At 48.8% G+C, this 16,248-nt stretch overlaps 1 protein-coding gene across 2 annotated transcripts in view; it reads left to right on the top strand.

The window, feature by feature from the left end:
- The first annotated feature begins 278 nt into the window (after positions 1-278).
- The window catches only part of RCC1L (RCC1 like), a 30,786-nt gene continuing 14,816 nt past the window's right edge, over positions 279-16,248 (top strand). For both annotated transcript variants that reach the window (XM_079793454.1, XM_079793453.1), the window contains exons 1-6: positions 279-664; positions 1,870-1,999; positions 10,961-11,089; positions 11,920-11,986; positions 12,583-12,634; positions 14,312-14,396. In XM_079793454.1, the coding sequence (XP_079649580.1) occupies positions 329-664; positions 1,870-1,999; positions 10,961-11,089; positions 11,920-11,986; positions 12,583-12,634; positions 14,312-14,396 (799 nt within the window). In that variant the 5' untranslated portion in view covers positions 279-328. The remainder of the gene's footprint in view (positions 665-1,869; positions 2,000-10,960; positions 11,090-11,919; positions 11,987-12,582; positions 12,635-14,311; positions 14,397-16,248) is intronic.

The following is a 16,248-nucleotide window of genomic DNA, read 5'->3' as shown; positions in this document are numbered from 1 at the left end:
TGAAGAGCCTTGCAAAAATATGCACGCGCCCGCCGGAGCAGATGCTCAGCAAACACACATTGTGCGAGAAGGGAAGTGAAGTCAGGCCGCCTGCTGGAGCTCGGGCAGGGCGGGGACCGGTCCCCACCGCCCGCTCGCTCAGCCTCCGGGGCACCCGGCTCCGCCCAACCCTCCCGCCACCCCGGAGCCCGCGGCTGCCCGCGGCCGCCCTCAGCACCTTTGCCTTCAGCCAATAGTAAACGTGGTCGCAGGTTCTTCCGCCGGGGCGTGGGGTCAAGGGTCACGCAAGATGGCGGCGCCCAGGAGCCGCTGAGGCGAGAAGCAGAGGATGGCACTGGCGGCGCTGGCGGCGGCCTCTCGGCCGGGGCGTTGGCTGCGTGGGCCGGGGCCGGGTCCGGGGCCGGGGCGAGGGCACTGGACGGCGGCCTGGCGCTCGCGGAGCCGGCGCGAGGCGGCGGAGGCCGAGGCGGACGCGCCCGTGTTCCAGTACGTGGGCGAGCGCGCGGCTCGTGTCGACCGCATCTTCGTGTGGGGTTTCAGCTTCTCTGGGGCGCTGGGCGTGCCCACCTTCGTGCTGCCCAGCTCCGGACCCGAGCCCCGCGCCGGCTTGCGGCCGCGCCGCAGGATCCAGCCGGTGCCCTACCGTCTGGAGCTGGATCAAAAGGTGCGGGCCGCCACTCCCTTCTTACCCCTCCCGCGGCACTGGGTCCTCTTGGAGGAGTTAGCGACACTGGGTGGTCACACTTCCGGGAGGACGACCCCCCAGCGGGCAGTAGGCCCGGGAGGGGCGGGCGTTAGGGGCGCCGCCAACCTTTGAGCGGCTGAAATGTGCCAGGTGTTGTGGCCCGCTCGTGTCATTCGCACGTCACCCCGGCCGGTCCTAGTGGAAAACTTAGAAAACTGTGGCAGTCCTGTCCCTGGAGACAAGCAGCTCAACCCTGTGCCCCACTGGATTGACAAAGCCAGTTGTTAGGAATGCCCTGGCTCCTTGTTCCCGTGCAACTTGGGCATCTTCCTCGTGTTTTTTCCAGAAATAATAATTTAATTGTTGCTACCCACCTTTGCATAACATAGTTTCAATTTAATATGTTTTCTCAGTTATATCCCTTCCTCTTACAAAGAGAGGCGCATGGGACAGAGGCTAAGGGACAGGCCCCAGGCCCCACAGCTGGTAGGTGCACGTACAGTGGGATTCGCACTGGGACCCCTGAGACTCCAGAAGTTCCCGTTTAGGAAAGGCGACTTCAAAAGGTCAGAGAAAATGTGGGCCAGCTGGAGTCGGTGAAGAGCTGGAAAGGAAATGTTAGCTGGAGCGGTAACAGGAATGAGAGAGGAAGGGTGCGTGGTCCGAACACTCTAGAGTGATTTGCACAGGAGGCCTTTAACTCGTCTTGGTTTGGAAAAGATCGCAGCAAAGGACCGCTTCAGCCCGGCCGTATCCCGGAAGCCAGCACTCGGAGAGCTAAAGGGAGGCTTAGGGCTGGATGGTGGTGGAAATCTTGGTGGGGGATGAAAGAGAAGCAGGTTTAACCAGTTTGGCTCCTGACTTGTGTCAAGGATAACAAACGATCTTTTCACTGAAAAGGGGAGCTCAAGATAAACGGAATTTAAACTCAAGGTGAATGAAAAGTTGGGTTGTTTACTCCCTAATACTGAGTTGTAAGAGTTTTGGATGTATTCTGGTCCTTAATCACATATATGATGTGTGCAGATATTTTCTGCCAGTTTGTGGCTTAAAAAAAAAAAATTAACAGTATGTTGCTATATTAACAGTATGTGTTCTTAAATGGGATAAGTTACCCGTCATAAATTGCTGAATTAAGCTTGATATCACAAATCAGTTAATGCCTTATGGGAACTTTTTTTCAGATTTCATCAGCTGCTTGTGGCTATGGATTCACATTGCTGTCCTCGAAAACCAAAGATGTTACGAAAGTTTGGGGTATGGGCCTCAACAAAGATTCTCAGCTTGGATTTCACAGGAGCCGGAAAGATAAAAGTGAGCATTCTCACCTTGGCTTCTTTCTGCTGTTTCTGGTCTGAGAGCTCCCTTTAGATTTTCATGCGTGTCTATATATATAAAAGGCTAATATGATGTGTCCCTTTGACCATCCGACTGGTCGCTATGACATGCACTGACCACCAGGGGGCAGATGCTCAGTGCAGGAGCTGCCGTGACACGCACTGACCATTTACAAAGAAACAGCATCACGGACCTGTTGCCGACAAAGCAACACTCGGCTTCCCCCAAGTGGGACACAGGCCCCACCACCACCCCGGAGTGACAGCCCACCAAATCGCAGCCGAGGCTTTGGAGACCCCATGGCATAAAATGTGTCCCACAGCCCAACCCAGCCCAGAAACGGTGGCTGTGCGCACTGGGTAATGACGTCACGTAGCAATGCCTGCTTCCTCTCCCGAGTGACAACTAGTCTCCTTGGAGTTTCTTCAGCCCAGGAACACAATTTGCTTTATAGCCAGGTGCAAACATTTCACACTTTAACCAAATGTCTGTGAAGCGTTTTCCCATGCCTCATCTCATTTGATCCTCATAGAAGTCCTGGAGTAGATAGATAGGAGACTCGGTAGAATCCTATTTTCTTTTCATTAGCCGGAAAACGGAGATTTAGAAAGTTTAGAAACTTTTTTTTTTAACACATTTTATTGATTTTCCACAGAGAGGAAGGGAGAGGGATAGAGGGCTAGAAACATCGATGAAAGAGAAACATCGACCAGCTGCCTCCTGCACCCCCCCCCACCGGGGATGTGCCCACAACCAAGGTACATGCCCTTGACCGGAATCGAACCTGGGACCTTTCATTCTGCAGGCCGATGCTCTATCCACTGAGCCAAACTGGTTTCGGCAGAAAGTTTAGAAACTTGACCCGGCTGAAAAGAAGTAAGAAACGGTGGACCTTGAAAATGACTTCAGGTTTTCTCACTGCGCAGAATATAATCAAACACTGCTGCAGTTAAACATTTTACCCTTTATTCTCCCTGTGTGATCTACAATAATAATGTGCTTCGTGTTGATATTTACTGCTGTGTTGCTGACAATTACCTGAAAGAGAAGTTGGGGTGCTTCACTGGGCTGGAAAAAGGTTAGCTACATCAGAAAGCAGGTCTAATTAAGGAAGTTTATTCTATATATATAAAAGGCTAAATTGATACATATAAAGCTCTCGCTGGCACCAATCGCATGCGTATGTTTTGATCTGTCATTGTTGATTGTGAATTTGGTTGACATTTCTATTATAGAGAAAGGGCGAATAGTGATATTAAAATATTTCTTCTAATTAATTTCCTTTCATTGTGCACGAATCTGCACCGGGCCACTAGTCATTACATAAACCAAAGAATCACAACAAAATAGATGCAGTCTTGAAGGTTGTTGTTTGAAACCATTTGGACTAGAGTGTTTTTCAGCCTCGTTGGTGTAATTAAATTGAACCGTTAGGCAAAAAAGCATTTGCTGGTAAGTGGAGATGTTCCTTTTTGGCCCCTAAGAGATGACCTTTCTTTCCTAGCTTGCAGAGAGCCTGCAATACTCTACAGTACCTAGGATATGGTCTGGGGGAAATTCAATTAAATCCTTAAGATGGAGTCTTTATTTCAGTTGTTTGACAGTTGGATTGTAAAAAATTATTTATAATGACATTATAAAGAAATTATTTATAAAGACATTGTTAAAAGTACACATTAGCCAAACAGTATTTTAAGAACAATAAGAGATATTTTTTAAACTAAGGGAGAAATTACCTAGATATACGTACTAGAACAGACCTTACTTTTCATTTTTTTGTTTTCTCATTCGTATACAAATATGTATTTTATTTTGATCACAGCATATGTTTTGTTTTCTGCCTTTTTTCCACTTAATTCAGAATTATTTTTTAAGTTAGTATTGAAGTCTTATTAGTTGTAAGATGTCACATTTTTAATACCATTAAGAACAATTTCAGATATGTGCAGAAATGGACAGGATAGAGTAATGCATCCCGTGTACTGTCACCAGCTTCAGCAGTCATCAGCTCATGCTAGTCTTGTTTTATTAATTTCCACCACCTTCCCCTCAATACATTTGAAGCAAATCCTAACATTATTGATTTCATAAATATTTCAGTACATATCTAAAAAAGTAAGGACTCTAAAAAAAAGTAAAAACAACATTGTCACACCTAAAAATAATTAACAATAGCCCTGGCCAATGTGCTCAGTGGGTTGGAGCATCCTGTACACTGAAAGGTTGCAGGTTCAATTCCCAATCAGGACACATACCTAGATTGTGGGTTCGATTCCTGGTCGGGAGGCAACTGATCAATGTTTTGCTCTCCCTCTCCCTCTTTTACTCCCTTTCTCTAAAACATCATCAGGTGAGGATTAAAAAAAAAAAGAATATGTTTTTAAAAATTAATAATATAATTCCTTAATATCATGAAATATCTAGATAGTGTTCAAGTTGCTAGTTGTCTCACAAATGTCATTAAATTTTTATTTAAAAAATTTATTTGAGCCCAGCCTGTGTAGCGCAGTGGTTAAGCATTGACCTGTGAACCAGGAGGTCGTGGTTTGATTCCCAGTCAGGACACATACCTGGGTTGTGGGCTCGATCCCCAGTAGGGGGCGTGCAGGAGGCAGCTGATCAATGATTCTCTCTCATCATTGATGTTTCTACCTCTCCCTCTCCCTTCCTCTCTGAAACCAATAAAAATATATTAAAAAATTTTATTTGAATCAAAATCCAGATAAGATTCAGACATTGCAATTGGTTGATAAGATTTTTAAAAGTCTTTTAAGTCTGTTTTAATCTTTTTCCTTTGAAATTTATTTATTAAAAAAATCACGTTTATCCTATAGAATTTTTCAGTTTGGGGTTTGCTGCCTGCATCTCCACTTAACATGATCCTTTATATTTCCTGTCACTTGGTAGTTGGATCTAGAGCCATATGCCCTTTAAATGTTATGTATTCACAGCTTCCAGGCCTTTAGGGGTCTATACAGATAGTAGTGGGGCATGTGAATCACTTCAGTATTCTAAAGTACTGAATCTTTTCAGCTAATAAGGCTGTATAAACTAACAACGTTGTCTAGTCTCTTTGATTTTTGCCTAGAGTCATATAATCTTACTGTGATAAGCATATTATTCCATGCTGATCAAAAACTCTGTCTGAAAATTATATTAGTCACTAATGAAACACATGGGCAGGTCTATTGCTATAACAGTAATCATTTATTTGGTAGGCAAAGTTTTGTTTTTTGTTTTTTTCTCGCTAAATATATTTTGATTGATTTCAGAGAGGAAGGGATTGTGTGTGTGTGTGTTTGAAAGAGAGAGAGTGAGAGAGAAACATCAATGATGAGAATCATCGATCAGCTGCTTCCTGCACGCCCCCTACTGGAGATTGAGGCTGCAACCCGGGTATGTGCCCTGATCAGGAATCGAACCGTGACCTTCTGGTTTATAGGTCAATGCTCAACCACTGAGCCATGCCCACCAGACAGGCAAAATCTTTTTTAGCATGGGATTCAAAAGAGAAAAATAGAGTGTTTATTTAGTGGGGTATAAGTTGAGGAGTAGTACATTTGCAGATTTTCTCTTTACCTCTAGCCTACATTATAAAGATTCAAAAGCCCATCATTTAAAACCTACAAGAGGAATTCTTTAGATAGACCAATGTGGCTTCTTTAGTAGGATTGTAAAGAACAGTAAGGTTCTTCTGTAGAGTGACTTCTAATAAATTTCTCCTCTTATTGAAATATTAAAATTTTCTTCTTTGTATAATTCAGAATCCTAAAGGCAGTGTAGAACACTAGTGTATGATGAAAAGTCTGCTTTTCACATCTGTCCTCCCAGCCACATGTCCCTGAAGACAGCCTGTGTTAACAGTGTCCAGGTTATCCTTCTACAGTGATTTAATGTATATGCAAGTAAATGCATCTATGTATTCTTTTTGCTTCCTCTTAATATAAAAATGTTTGTTGTTGTTCACTTTACTGAGAAGTTTCAGTGGGTATTTCAGGAAGAAAATGCTTTTACTTTCCTTAAAAATTCAAGTGGTATTAAATGACATGCGAAGAGAGGAGAAACCAAGATGGCGGCATAGGTTAAACACCTAACCTACAGCCTGGCACAACAATTTCAAAAACACAACTAAAAGTCAAAACGGACATCATCCAGAACCACAGGAAAGCTGGCTGACTGAAATGCCCACAACTAGAAGGAAAGAGAAAACCACAAGGAAAATCAGAGAAGCCGTAAAAGCTTGAGGTATGGAGACACGGGCGGAGACACGAGCCCGGGCGCGTGCGGGGAAGACGGAGCCGGAGAGGAAGGGGCGGCTGACGGCCTGGCTGGCGTTCTCTGGCGGGAAGGAGATAAAAGCGCCAGATTGTGCTGAACCCCAGCTCCGACCGCACTGAACCCCAGTTCCGTGCGAAACCCTGGGAAGCCGGGCTCAGGCTGGGGGAGTCTGGGCTGTGGGGCGGAAGCACAGAGGAGTTGCGCCAGAGCCGCGCACGGGAATGTGTACAGAGGAGGGACTGTTGCCTGTGCCGCTGGATTGCCCTAGCGGGAGGGAGACAAAAGCTCCTGACCATGCTGAACACCAGTTCCAACTGCACTGAACCCCAGTTCTGGGAGAGACCCGGGGAAGCCAGGCTCATGCTGGGGAAAGCTGGGCTGTGGGGCAGAGGTGCAGAGAGGCGGCGAAGAGCAGAGCACCGGAGGCGCGCACGGGATTGTGCGCGGAGGATGGGCTGTTGACTGTGCCGCTGAGTCGCCCTGGTGGGAAGGAGACAAAAGCGCCAGACTGCGGTGAGCCCCAGTTCTGACTACACGGAAACCCAGTTCCGGGCGAGAATCTGGGAATCCAGATTCATTGGGGGAGAGATTAGACTGTTTGGCAGCGCGCGAAACTCCAGGGCGCTTTTCTCTCAGAGGTGTTTGCTGGGAATACGGAGGGACACTGAGACACAGGAGCCTCATAGGGCGGGGCTGACGCGAAGCCAAGGCGGTAGGCTCCGCCCTGTAACTCCGCCCCATCCAAGCTGAACACAGAGGCTTTTACAATTTTGCAAGTCTAGTTGAATGGGGCTGTCTCCCGGCATAGACACAGCTGATCCTCACAGCCAATTGGACTGGAGGTCACATCCTCCCAGTGTACCAACAGCAATCAAGGCTTAACAACACCAAGACTTTGCACTCAGCCCACAAAGGGGGGTATCAAGAGCGACCACCTAGGGAGATTGGGGAAGCTGAGCGATAGGGAGGCAGCCAAAAGGGGAAGACACCGAAACAGGTCACGAATATAAGGGATGCTGTAATTCCTGCTGAGGGGCCTCAGGCAGTAGCTGACCTACACTCCATTGGAGACCCAGAAACGAGGGCATCTAGTGGTCAGTGTGAGATGACACCAGATTTCAACCACTCGCATAAGGGACACCTTCAAGAGGCAGACGCAGTGAGCGCCAAAGCCTTGCTGCACCAAGACCCGGCCCATAAACGTGTCTCCCGCACAGCAACTCTTCCTTTATAGACACAGAGGGTCCGCACAGCCAAGTGGCCTGGAGGACAATTCCTCCCAGTGACACCAACAACAATCAAGACTTAACTATACAAACAAGGACCAAGATGGACCAACATAGGGCAGAAGCCTGATTGCTGCCTACCACAACGGTTTTGAGACTATGACGGGAGAGCAGAGCAGACACCATCCAGAACCACCGGAGGGCTGACTGAGCAGATGCTCTACAACTAGAATAAAAGAGAGGGGTACGCGGGATGAAGCTGATGCCGGTGACCCAAAGACCACACTTTAAAAACTACGGCTCAGGCGACACAACGGCGGCCTGGAACGTGCTCGGCGCAGTTCCCCCAGCGGTCTCCGGCTGAGGGGAAGGCTCCACTCGCTGCCGAGCACGGACAGACGAGCCCCTGGGAGACATGGGGTGGGAGACTACGCGCTTGCTGACCTCCGAGTCCTTCAAGAATCTCAACGCCCCGGAAGCGGCCAGGTGCGCACGCTCGGCGACCGGCCACCGCTGCAGACCCAAGGGCCAACGCAGCCACCCCGGACCAGCCCGCCGCCGCGCACCGGTCACACTGGAGCTTCGCCGAGCCCGCCGCCCAACGAGTTCTGTGGTGGCTGCCCTGGAGCTCTGAGAAAATCGCCGAAGGAATTGCTGAGAGGGAATTGACCAACAGGAATTGGGATCAAGAAGACGAAACCCCGCTGGGTCCCGGATCCGGGTGAAGCCGCGCGCCCCTGGGTCCGGGTGAGGCTGGGAATTGGGTCAGGGTGAGGCTGGGTCCCGGGTCTGGGTGAGGCCATGCGCCCCTGGGTCCAGGTGAAGCTGAATCCTGGGTCTGGGCGAGGCCGTGTGCCCCTGGATCCGGATGAGGCTGGGTCCCGGGTCCGGTGAGGCCGTGGGCCCCTGGATCCGGGTGAGGCCACGCGACCCTGGGTCTGGGAGAGGCCACGCGCCCCTGGGTCCGGGTGAGGCCATGCAACCCTGGGTCCAGGTGAAGCTGAATCCTGGGTCTGGGCGAGGCCGTGTGCCCCTGGATCCGGGTGAGGCTGGGTCCCGGGTCCGGGTGAGGCCGTAGGCCCCTGGATCCGGGTGAGCCTGGGTCCCGGGTCCAGGTGAGGCCGTGGGCCCCTGGATCTGGGTGAGCCTGGTCCCGAGTCTGGGTGAGGCCGTGGGCCCCTGGATCCGGGTGAGCCTGGGTCCCGGGTCCGGGTGAGGCCGTGGGCCCCTGGATCCGGGTGAGGCCACGCGACCCTGGGTCTGGGAGAGGCCATGCGCCCCTGGGTCCGGGTGAGGCCATGTGCCCCTGGGTCCGGGGGAAGCTAGATCCCGGGTCCGGGCGAGGCCATGTGCCACTGGATCCGGGTGAGGCTGAGTCCCAGGCCCGGGAGAGGCCACGCGCCCCTGGGTCCGGGTGAGGCCATGCGCCCTTGGGTCCAGGTGAAGCTGAATCCTGGGTCTGCGCGAGGCCGTGTGCCCCTGGATCCGGGTGAGGCTGGGTCCCGGGTCCGGGTGAGGCCGTGGGCCCCTGGATCCGGGTGAGCCTGGCCCCGGGTCCGGGTGAGGCCGTGGACCCCTGGATCCGGGTGAGCCTGGGTCCCAGGTCCAGGGGAGGCCGTGGGCCCCTGGATCCGGGTGAGCCTGGGTCCCGGGTCTGGGTGAGGCCGTGGGCCCCTGGATCCGGGTGAGGCCACGTGCCCCTGGGTCTGGGGAAAGCTAGATCCCGGGTCCGGGCGAGGCCGTGTGCCCCTGGATCCGGGTGAGGCTGGGTCCCAGGCCCGGGAGAGGCCACGCGCCCCTGGGTTCGGGCGAGGCCATGCGCCCCTGGGTCCAGGTGAAGCTGAATCCTGGGTCTGGGCGAGGCCGTGTGCCCCTGGAAACGGGTGAGGCTGGGTCCCGGGTCCGGGTGAGGCCGTGGGCCCCTGGATCCGGGTGAGCCTGGGTCCCGGGTCCGGGTGAGGCCGTGGGCCCCTGAATCCGGGTGAGCCTGGCCCCGGGTTCGGGTGAGGCTGTGGGCCCCTGGATCCGGGTGAGCCTGGGTCCCGGGTCCGGGTGAGGCCGTGGGCCCCTGATCCAGGTGAGCCTGGGTCCCTGGTCCGGGTGAGGCCGTGGGCCCCTGGATCCGGGTGAGGCCACGCGCCCCTGGGTCCGGGGGAAGCTAGATCCCGGGTCCGGGCGAGGCCGTGTGCCCCTGGATCCGGGTGAGGCCGGATCCCGGGCCCGGGAGAGGCCACGCGCCCCTGGGTCCGGGTGAGGCCATGCGCCCCTGGGTCCGGGTGAAGCTGAATCCTGGGTCTGGGCGAGGCCGTGTGCCCCTGGATCCGGGTGAGGCTGAGTCCCGGGTCCGGGTGAGGCCGTGGGCCCTTGGATCCGGGTGAAGCCGTGCCCCTGGGTCCGGCCGAGACCAAACCAGAGGGAGTCGGACCTGCATTACCACCATTTGTCCACCATCCAGAGCTGAGGGGTCAGTGCCGACATGTACTCATAAGGAACTGGTGGACATTGATATTGGGTCTCAAAAGAACTGTTGGTCCAGAAAGAAACTCACTACAGACTGATTCATTTGCCTGTCAGCATAACTATTATTGCTCGTCGCACATTCAATTCTTATAAGTATATCTCTAGTGACACATGATTTCGCTCATCTAGGGGAAATGATGAACAACATAGACTGATGAACAAGAACAGAACCAGAAACAAGGAGGCATCGATCGGACTATCGGGCCTCAGAGGGAGGATAGGGGAGGGTGGGGGGAGGGGGGAGAGATCAACCAAAGGTCTTGTGTGCATGCATATGAGCCTAATCAATGGTTAAGTTCAACAGGGGGTTGGGGCATCCATGGGGAGGGGTGTGGGATGGGAATGGGGGGATGAGGACAAATATGTGACACCTTAATCAATAAAGAAATTAAAAAAAAAAAAAGAGTACATGGTGCAGTTAGGTTGCTTTTAGCAAGTTGTATTTACATACTAAATGAAGCATATATTTCTTTATAATTAAATATAAATGCTAATTTATCTCTTAATTACTACAAGTTGTCTCAGTTAGCAGACAAATTCAGTATCCCCTGCTAAATAATTATTAGCTACTGGAGATATTTTATTCTTTAATTTGCTTGTAATAAAAAATGATTTTTCTCTATAAAAAAAAAACAAAAAAATAAAAATAAAAAAAAAATAAATGACATGCGAAGAGATTTTTTTAACTAAGACTATTATGCTTTTCAATAACCCAATGTGTAATGGAGGCAATGTGATGCAGTGGGTTGGAAGGTGGGAACCAGTCCTAGCTTTGCTACCACCTTATGTGCCTTGAGAAAGTCATTCCGATGTCTTACTGAGTAAAAATGAGGCGGTTCAATGATATGATTTCTAATGTTAGCAGTGCTGTGACTCTCAATCAGTGTAATGAACCCGATTGTTTTTGTTTCAGCGAGGGGATACGAGTATGTTTTGGAGCCCTCACCAGTTCCACTGCCTCTGGACAGACCTCAGGAGACACGGGTGCTACAGGTCTCTTGTGGCAGAGCCCACTCCCTTGTCCTCACAGACAATGAAGGAGGTAAGGACTAATGGAGGAGTGGGGGAACTTCTTTCTTGCCATTGGGCCTAAAGTGGCCCATTTGACTGAGCCAGGTATGTTTGATGGAGCTGTTGGCATTTCCTGAGCAGAGCAGTAGGATGCTCAAGAGAGCTGTATTGGGCAGACCTTGCTAAATCTTTTATGCTCTCTGCTCTCTGTGGTTCTTGGAAAATCTCAGGTTATTTATAGATGTGACAGCACACATCAGGCAGCCTTACCAAGGCTCCCTTCCTTTGCATAACCTCACCGAGCTGGGCTGCTTCTGAAAGAGGCCTGTTTGCTAACACTTCTTCCAGGTGGTGGGGCCTCGTAGTGTCCAGGCTTCTGGGTGACCCCACCCTCTCCAGAACAGCGGTCTCTAGGGAAAGGCCAGCTTGATGAAATTTTTCAAATTTCGTTTTCTGGCTAAGTGTGATTTGTAGGAAAAGGTGAAGAGAGTGTTTAGGAACTTTTTCAAGAGGAATTTTTGCATCAAGGACAACCTAGTGACAGGTTTAAGAAATGGGGGAGCTGAGGCCTTCACAGGAGGTGCTTACTTTGTGTAAGATGGGATTTCTGAGAGGTGATACTAGGGCCCAGACGGGAGGGCAGAAGGGACAGTAAAGGTGGCACACACTGATGTGGCAGGTCTAAACCCCAACATGCCTGTGGCTCTGCCTGTTGAGGTTGCGAATGTTGGAGAAGGAAACGAAATGGCAGCTAGGGTGAGTGGTTGGACTAGGATCACTTTTGTGACCCCCTTCTAGTCCTGACAGTCTAGGATTCCATGAATCTGAAGAACTAATTTAATTGGGGGTGTTACTTTTTAGTTTTCAGCATGGGAAACAATTCTTATGGGCAATGTGGAAGAAAAGTGGTGGAAAATGAAATATACAGGTAAGTTCCTGCTACCCCCTTCCCCAGCTGTGTTAAACATTAAGCATTTCTTGAGTGATAGATCCACAGAGCAGTAAGAAGGGTTCCTCGTGTGTGAGAAGCAGTGAGAACTCACTGGAAAGTTGTGGAGAAGATGTTCCATTGCAGGTTGAGCGCCATGCATTAGCTAGGTGGGAGGGGAGGGCGCATGAGCATTGATTGTGATGCGTAGAAGTTCTTTGAATTAGTTTTGTATTTTTAACCAAATTGATTAACTTCAAAAATTCCCCTCTATTTCAGTCCTGTTCATTTAGTCTTAAAAAAAACACCAAAAATCCCCAAAAAACTTTCCCTCTGGTTCATTGCATTGTGCTGGTGGTTCTAAATACTACCAGTCTCAACTCTGGCAGCATATGAAAATCACCAAAGGGTTTTGTTTGTTTTGTTTTACGTTCACACCTTGGCCTAATTCTGCCTTATATTTGACCTTGAGAGTTTCCCTAATAGTTACTAGGTATGTGGGGGCCACAGTTGAGGGTGACAGGGGAGGGGCCAGAACCCCACAGTGCTTGCCATGAACATACCTCTTGCTTCTCCCCAAATTGCTCCTGATGCAGTGAAAGTCACAAGGTCCATAGAATGCAGGACTTCGATGGACAAGTGGTCCAGGTAAGAGGCGTGGGCTGAAAGCCACTCATCCTGCTGCCTGGGGCACTTTGAAAGGGGAAAGATGGGTGGAGTGATGGCAAACTTGGTAGGCACATTTTCTGAATTAATCATTCAGTAAAAATTACTGCTTGCTTACTGTAAGCCACACTTTGCAGTAGATCGCCAGCGGACAAAGTTTAATCAAGTTTGGGGGATAACACTCTAGTCGGAGACACAGGTTAAAAAAAAACTAGCTGTATCAGAGCACTGTGTATGTTCTAGCCTGGCTTTATTTTATTCCCATTCCTGGTGTAGAGCCTGGCACATGGTCGGTACTTACAGTGAATACCTAAATAAGTGAATGTATACAGAAAATGCTATAAAAGTAGCAGAAGGGGAATTGTTAAGTGGGGTATAATGGAAGGGGGAAAAGGCACCATGGGGGAGGTAGCAGAGGAATTGACCAGGTAGACTGGGGAAGGGTGCGAGGAAAAGTTTTCTGGCCGAGGGGAGGGAGCAGCTGGAGGCGCTGACTGCTGAGAAGGTGCAGTGGGGTTGGAGTTTGGTATGCTTATGGGGGAGTGGTGTGGGATAGGCTGGAAGACAGGTTCCGAGAGGACAGTGCATGGTTTTGAATGCCTTACTAAGGAGTTTAGACTTCATCCTCATGACAGTTGGGGCCTATCAAAGGTTCTAATCAGGGGGAGTGACAGCCAAATCATGATTTATTTAGAAAGATAACTTTGGCCATGGCATGGAGTAGAGGGGGGAAGGGGAGAGGAAGGGATGAAGGTCACTTGGGAAGCCGTGGGGAGAAGGGACTGATGGGAGAAACTGATGGGGCAGGGAGCACGCTAGAGAGAGTTGAGCATGATTCCATAGGCCAATGACTTGGCTGCTGATGTTCTCAACCCAGAGAGGGGCCTATTGGAGGAGGAGCAGGGGTGGCTTGGCTGGGAGAGAGGGTGCCAGGAGGAGCGAGAGAGTGGATTTACAGTGGAATGTAGTGCTTCAAAGTCACAGAGATGTAAGTTTAACTCCTTGCTTCTCCACATATTAACGGTGACTTTGGATAAGTTACTAAACTTCTCAGAGATTCAGTTTCTTACTGGGTGGTCTTGGTTATTGACTCAGCACAAAGTGCCTGACATACTAAGTGTTCAATAAAGAGTGCTTCTCATTAGGCAGTTAGGGAAATAGGTCCAAACTCAGTAGATTTGTTGGGACTGGGGGTAACAGTGTGGAGGTGACAGCGAAAGCCTTGGGAATGGATGCAGTCTCCTGGGAAATGTGAAGGCAGGAGAGGAGAGGGCAGAGGACAGAACTTTGGAGGAGTCCACCACTGAAGGGTAAGAAGTAGAGGCTTAGAGAGGCAGAAGAGGAATAGTGAAGAGAAAGGCTTTGGAGGAGGGAGTGGTTCCTCAGGTGTGGGGGCAATGGAGGAGCTCTTAGGCTTGTTCCTTAGGACACCTGGCACTTTACTTTAGCAAGAGCACTTTCAGTGGAGTGGGAGACTGCGAGGCTGTAGTACATTGAGAATGAATAAGAGATGGAGTGTGGGTGGGGCATCCTTCCTGGCTGGACCCAGCCTGCCTGGTGCTCAGAAGCGGTAGGGAATGCTACTGGGCTTCAGGTCCATTGACTAGGATGTTGGGCTTCAAAGAATTCTCATCAACCTTACCTCTGTTTGTCTAATAGGTCGCCTGTGGTCAGGACCATAGTCTGTTCCTAACGGATAAAGGAGAAGTCTATTCTTGTGGATGGGGTGCGGATGGGCAAACAGGTATTGTACCTTTCATCCCGGGGGATAGTGCAGTATGGCGTTGTGAGCTGTAGGGTTCTCATAGGCTAGAACCCATCTTCCTTAATTTGACTCTTACATCTCTTAAATGCTTCCTGGGGAACAATAATCGTTTCTCCCGTCCCCGTTCCCATAGAAATGCATTATAAAGAATTGGTTAGGGGATTGGAGCCACTCCGCAACAAAGGAGTTCTGAGCCTTGTAGAGAAACAAGTGCTGCCTAAAAGGAGCTCCATTTTAGCTGATTTCAGAAGAATATCATTAAGGGAGGAAGGAATGAGGGATAAGCTTTCACACACCTTGTATGTTTAATCTTTCTGTTTTTGAAATTTATCTGAAGGGAGGGCCTTTAAAATCAAGATTTAAATCTTGTCTAAATCCTCAATAATCCTACCACCACCAAATTGTTTTTGTTCAGTCTCATGTTTTTTTCCAGTCCTTGTTCATACAAGTACATCTTTTTATGTTGTAATGATAGCATTGGTGTGATTTTTATATCTTTGTTTTATCATTTAAATTTATACAAAATAGTTTTTCATGTTAATACATAATAACTTTCACAGTTATGGTTCCATCTGAACCATTTTGAGATGTACAGTTCACTGATATTAAGTACGTCTGCATTGTTGTGCAACCCTCATCACCATCTATTTCCAGAACTGTTTCATCTTTTTAAACTGAAATTTTATTATACCCATTAAACAGTAACTCCCCATTCTTTCCTCCTCCCAGCCCCTGGCAACTGCTGTTCTGCTTTCTGCCTCTATGAATTTGACCCTTCTTGGTGCGTTATATAAGTGAATCATAAAGTATTTATTCTTTGTGTCACTAGCTTATTTACTTAGCATAATGTCTTCAAAGTTCATCCATTGTGTAGCATCTGTCAGAATTTCCTTCCTTTTTAAAGCTGGATAATATTCCCTTGTATGTATATAACACATTACCAGTATACTTATCCATTCATCTGTTGATAAACACTTGGATTGCTTCTACCTTTTAGCTATTGGAATAATGTTGCTGTGACCATAGGTGTACCAATATGTCTTTGAGACCCTGCTTTCAATTCTTTTGGGTATATACCTAGAGGTGGAATTGTTGGATCATATGGTAATTTCAGGTAAAAATTTTGAGGAACTGCCATACTGTTTTCCATAGTAGCTGTACCATTTTACATTCCTACCAACAATGTATGAAGTTCTACTTTCTCCACATCCTCCCTAACATTTGTTATTTTTGTGTGTTTTTTGTAATAGTGGCCATCCTAATGGGTGTGAAGTGGTATCTCATTTGTGATTTGCATTTCCTTAATGATTAGTGATGTTGAACATCTTTTCATATGCTTATTGCTTGCCCCTTTGTGTATTTTCTTTGAAGAGGGAAATTTTTAAATAGGGTCATTTGTTTTTGTTGTGGTTGTTGAATTTGTTGTATATTCTGAATATTAATCTCTTATCAGATATTTGATCTGCAAGTATTTTCTCCCATGTTGCCTTTTTACTCTGTTGGTAGTATCTTCTGATGCCAGTATGACCATACTTTGAGCCCCTTGTGGGAAGCCCCTGAAGCCAGAGTCTGTGGTTTAGTGTTTGCCTCCCTGTGCTGCTCAGGGATTCCCTTCTACTGAAGTGCTGATAATGACATTGTCCTTCGGGCAAGCCCTGTGTTGTCCTGTTTACTGCTTACCACGCCAGTTTGCCTGTTTCTGTTTACTTTTTTGGGTGGGTGGACAGTAGAGATTTCCTTCATTTTTCCAGCAAGCTCAGCAGTGCATTAGAAATTGCTCGTTTTAATATATGCAAGGTCTCATATGTTCATTGTATAGTAGGCTTTCATC

Source organism: Cnephaeus nilssonii (genome assembly GCF_951640355.1).
Source record: "Cnephaeus nilssonii genome assembly, chromosome: 2".
Taxonomy (NCBI): Eukaryota; Metazoa; Chordata; class Mammalia; order Chiroptera; family Vespertilionidae; genus Cnephaeus; species Cnephaeus nilssonii.
Note: the sequence above shows the minus strand (reverse complement) of the source record. Positions and strands in the feature narration are given on the sequence as shown.